This window comes from Microchirus variegatus, assembly GCF_963457635.1.
Source record: "Microchirus variegatus genome assembly, chromosome: 5".
NCBI lineage: Eukaryota > Metazoa > Chordata > Actinopteri > Pleuronectiformes > Soleidae > Microchirus > Microchirus variegatus.
Window position 1 is genome coordinate 24,328,699 of NC_139806.1, and position 4,700 is coordinate 24,333,398.

Here is a 4,700-nt window from a genome sequence, read left to right on the forward strand (position 1 = left end):
CAGCCAGGCTTTCTCTGTATGAAGACACATTATCATCAGTTCAATTGCTTGTGTGTATATGTATGTATACATACATATATACATATATACATACATACATATGTGTCATCCCAGTACACCTTAGAACATCCCACTATGTGACCAGTGTTTTAATCCCTGCAAAAACCTATGGAGAGACAATGAGGAGAGGTTTGGACTGGAGCAGCACTGAATAACGCATATTATGTCACAGGACAGTGGCGCCCTCTAGTGGTAGCATGTGTGTACCTGTAGAGGCATCCATGTTTTTTGTAAGCATTGGACCGCAAATGAGGTTTAAGTGATACAATTTATAATATATAACAATACAACTAGATAATACAGTGTTTGTATATGCATGTATAAATGGGCTAATGTGAAAAACGTCTATTACAGTATGTTCTTCTTTACATTATACTGTAAAAAAAAAATATGTATATGAATATGTATACTGTAAAGAAAAAAAACAACAACTGGCGTTTTCAGGGGGGGAAAAGCTGTCATGGGCTCATTAAAGTAATAGTTATAAGTTAAAGTTAAGCAATGCTAACCGTGTCTTAAATGGCTGCTGTGAAAAATGTCGTTACAGTATGTTTTTCTTTATCAGTATACAGTAAAAATGTATGCTGTTTTTACAAACAATAATACTTTTTCGAGGGGGCATGACCACGTTCGCTTCTCTGCTTCAACCCAACTGGGTTTACTGGACGACCAGACTCGCCCACTGCCATAGGTAATTAGTGTTAGCAATGTTGTATTTGTCATTTTTCATGTCTAAAAAGGCTGCTGTGAAAAATGTCTATTATGGCATGTTCTTTCTTTACCAGTATACAGTCAAATTCAGTGAAGTGTACGCTGTATTTTTAAAAACAAACAAAGAAACAGACTTTTTCCAGGGGGGGGGGAATAGCTGCCACGTTTTAATTAGTCTTAGCAATGCTAACACCTGTATTTGTCCTACATTTCCCTGACTAAAATGGCTTCTGTGAAAAATTTATTTTATGTCATGTTCTTTCTTTACCAGTATACAGTCAAAATCAGTGACAACGTATGTTGTATTTTCAAAAAACAACAAAAAAACTGCCACGGTTTAATTAGTCTTAGCATTGCTAACACCCGTATTTGGCCTACATTTCCCTGACTAAAATGGCTACTGTGAAAAATTTCTTTTTTTTTCTTTATTAGTATACAGTCAAAATCAGTGAAAATGTATGGTGTATTTTTAAAAACAAACTTAAAAAAAACAGACTTGTTCAGGGGGGAGAGGGAATAGCTGCCACGGTTTAATTAGTGTTAGCAATGCTAACACCCATATTTGTCCTACATATCCATGTCTAAAATGTCCTTTTTTTTTCTTTATCAGTATACAGTCAAAATCTGTGAAAATGTATGTTGAATTTTTAAAAACAAAGAAAAAAACAGACTTTTTCAGGGGGGAGAAATAGCTGCCAAGGTTTAATTAGTGCTAGCAATTCTAACACCCATATTTGTCCAACATTTCCATGTCTAAAATGACTGCTGTGAAATATGTTTTTTCTTTATCAGTGTACAGTCAAAAACGTGTGTATATATATATATATATATATATATATATATATACACATACACGTTTTTATTAACAGTAATTAAGTGTTTATTTTTATGCATTTGTGTTTAATACATGTTTGCAGTTGGTGATGCAAATGTCGACTGAACATCCAATAGTCCAGTATGTAATGTCACTGCATTACATCATGCAAAACTACTGTCGAGAATATACTGTATATTTGACACACCTCTTGCCTGAAAGTACTGCACGTGCCGACGTGTTGTTTTTTTGTAAATAACATCAAACAGACAAAACAAAACTTTTCCTCAGGAACCGCTGAGTTTATTTGGCTTCATTTTAAAACAAGGGAAAATCAAAATCAGACCCAGACTTAACATGTCTAGATCATAAAAAAACACTATTATTCAAACAAGCAAAGGTCAAATGTTAACCCTTTAAACTTTTTTTTTTTTTCTTAAATAAACTTTCTCCCTTTGATGAAACCTCCACGTTTAAGTTTTCAACCTCTGGAACAGAAGGATTGATGGGCAGATGAAGATGAATACAAACTAAAATCAATTAGTTTTGGGGGGGGGGGGGGTTTCACACAACTCTACAGACTGCATTGAAACGACGACGTACGCTAACTTTTGCCGTGTCCGTTTTCTACGATCTTGCACTTCTTCTCCGTCGAAGCTTTGAAGACGTTGGTCCTATAGAATTGCAGTTCTTTGATACTTTCTCGTATGTCGCCCAAGGCTCTGGAGAAAAAACAAACAGACAGGTTTAAATAAAGGTTATTCTAATGTATTTTTGAAGAGAAAACAAAATGTTCGGTTTGTTGTGTTTGTGTTTAGCTTTACATATGTTAAAACGTATTATTGTTGTTGTTGTTGATGTTATTCTGCTTCTGCTTGTTCTCAGTGGACACAAATGATCAAGCAATGTGTTTCCTTTGTCTGAAAACTGGCTCCGTCAAGCAAAACTATCAGACCCGACTGAAGGAGCTTGCCAGTGTATACAGTGCAAAGTAAGAGACATTTCTTTAGATCTAAAAGTTACCCACTAAGTCGGATAAGAAGTAAGAAAACACTGTTAGAATCATCACATGATCTTAAAGACTGCTTATTATTATTGTAAACTATTGTAAATTATGAAATCTTGAGGAAAACTCATTTACTAAAGTTCTGTAGGGGAGTGAGTGGTTTACAAAGTGATGTAAATTTCAGTTTCCTGTTGCAAAAAACATACAGATGGTTAAGAAGGATGATGCATGCAAAGCGGTTTTGTGTAGGTCTTTTAATTTAAAAGATTATTATAATAATAATAATCTGCATATGTAACAGTCTCTGGTTTTATTTTGCTTTACCTGTGGCTGGCTTTCTTATGAGGTGCCATCTTGTATTCCTCTGGAAACCACCGTCTGAAAGTCAACAGGACAAAAACAAATTACTTAATTGAAGCTAAACATCTCTTTTATCTCTTTATAACTGTTAACCCAGACCCTGCAAGTACTGCATTGGCCTTCTTCTTTGTTTTGTTCTTTGTTTGTATGGAAAAAAAACTGTATGACAAACAAATTAGACCCAAGTTTTAAATAAGAAGGGCAAGTAGCCATTAGACATGCTAAATAACGTAGCTTAATGTGTTTTTGGAGTGTTTCCACAGCATGCAGCAACTAACAGAGAGCATGTGGAAAGTATTCAAATTCTTTTTTCAGATATACTGATACAATCTGTGACAACAGCACACCAACAGACACACAAAGACTTGCCTGCAAAGCTCCTTGATCGTGCTGACGTCAATGATTCGGTAATGAAGGTGGTACATGAACTGTGGCATGTGTTTGTCCAGGAACTTTTTGTCTGCATGCACAGAGTTACCTGCAGGGAGAGAACGAGTAATACATGACTGTAGGTTCAACTGATCAGTTCAACAATATCAGAGTGTTTCTGCTGCTGCTCACCTGCGAGCGGACACTGTCCTGGTGGGGTGTGTTGTCTGACGAAGGACAGGAACTCGTACTCTGCTTGTTCCAAGGTGATTTTACTGTCCCGTACAGCTTTGGTCAGTCCTGACTGAGACACAATTGCACTGGCTATTTACTGTGTCCTGTTGTGTGTTGTTATTCAGTGTTTGAATCACTTTAGGTGTGTTTTGGCCACAATAACAAGGCCAATCAGAATGTCACTCCTTATTCCCTTTAATAGCCACTTTAACAATAGTGACTTTTTTGTTTTCCAGCTGATGAGCCCATACTTTACCTCTCCATGATGCTCCTGACACCACTCTGACATCCCGTCCAGCAACTCGTCTGGCTGCTTTATTATCAAGTTTGGCCCCTGTCGACCCAGAGCGGACAGGTTTAATTTACAGATTTAAAAAAAAAAAGAAAAAAAGACTGAGGTCATTCCGTTGTTAGTCATTGATATTTATGTTACCTCGGCCAAAATGTTCAGGTCAGGGTCTGTGATGATGCAGGCCATTTCAATGATCTGGTCCTTCTCGATGTCAAGACCAGTCATCTAAAAAGACAGAAAGGAAGTGTCATTCAGTAACAAAGAGAAAAGACATTTAGAAACAAAACAAACAGATTTACAGGATATGTAATAAAGATAAAATGTAGTTTTTTTTTTTTTACATTAGATCAGATCTAGTCCAAGATGTCTTCAATTATCTGAATTATGTTCAGTTTGAAATGGTAGACTGGAATTATGCATGGTCATCATGTAGTTGCATGTAAAATAGCTGTAATGACAAAGCCCATACAAATGAATTGAATGAATAATATTTAAAAGAAAAATATTGCTTTTTATATTTATATACACGCAGTTTACGTACACACGTCAGTAAATAACCAGTGGACTTGAGCACCACCTCTGTGTAGCTCATACATTAGCATTAGCTTCAGTTATTATCAGGCGTGTCTGCAGCAGCTAAAAGCCGAGTTTCGGGCTCTCAGTTCGGTCACTTGCCTCCAGGTCCACCCACACCATTCTCTGGGACATAGCCGCCGACGACATGATGCTTCTTCTCCCAGACACACGAACGTCTAACCCGCAGTCGAATCTGGACGTGAAGCCGGAACCAAGAGTACTGAACGACGCAACACCGCGGTGTGATTGACAGACCGCTGCGACAGACCGGACGAGAA

The 4,700-nt window shown here is 37.1% G+C and overlaps 1 protein-coding gene across 1 annotated transcript; it reads right to left on the reverse strand.

Annotated features, from left to right (window-relative positions):
• Positions 1-1,920: 1,920 nt before the first annotated feature.
• On the reverse strand, positions 1,921-4,700 carry smfn (small fragment nuclease). Its single transcript, XM_083889821.1, has 7 exons — positions 4,522-4,700; positions 3,988-4,071; positions 3,811-3,888; positions 3,513-3,624; positions 3,321-3,429; positions 2,916-2,969; positions 1,921-2,307 (listed from the first exon to the last, which is right to left on the reverse strand). The coding sequence occupies exons 1-7, from the start codon at positions 4,567-4,569 to the stop codon at positions 2,190-2,192; spliced, it is 603 nt and encodes a 200-aa protein (XP_083745947.1). The 5' UTR covers positions 4,570-4,700; the 3' UTR covers positions 1,921-2,189.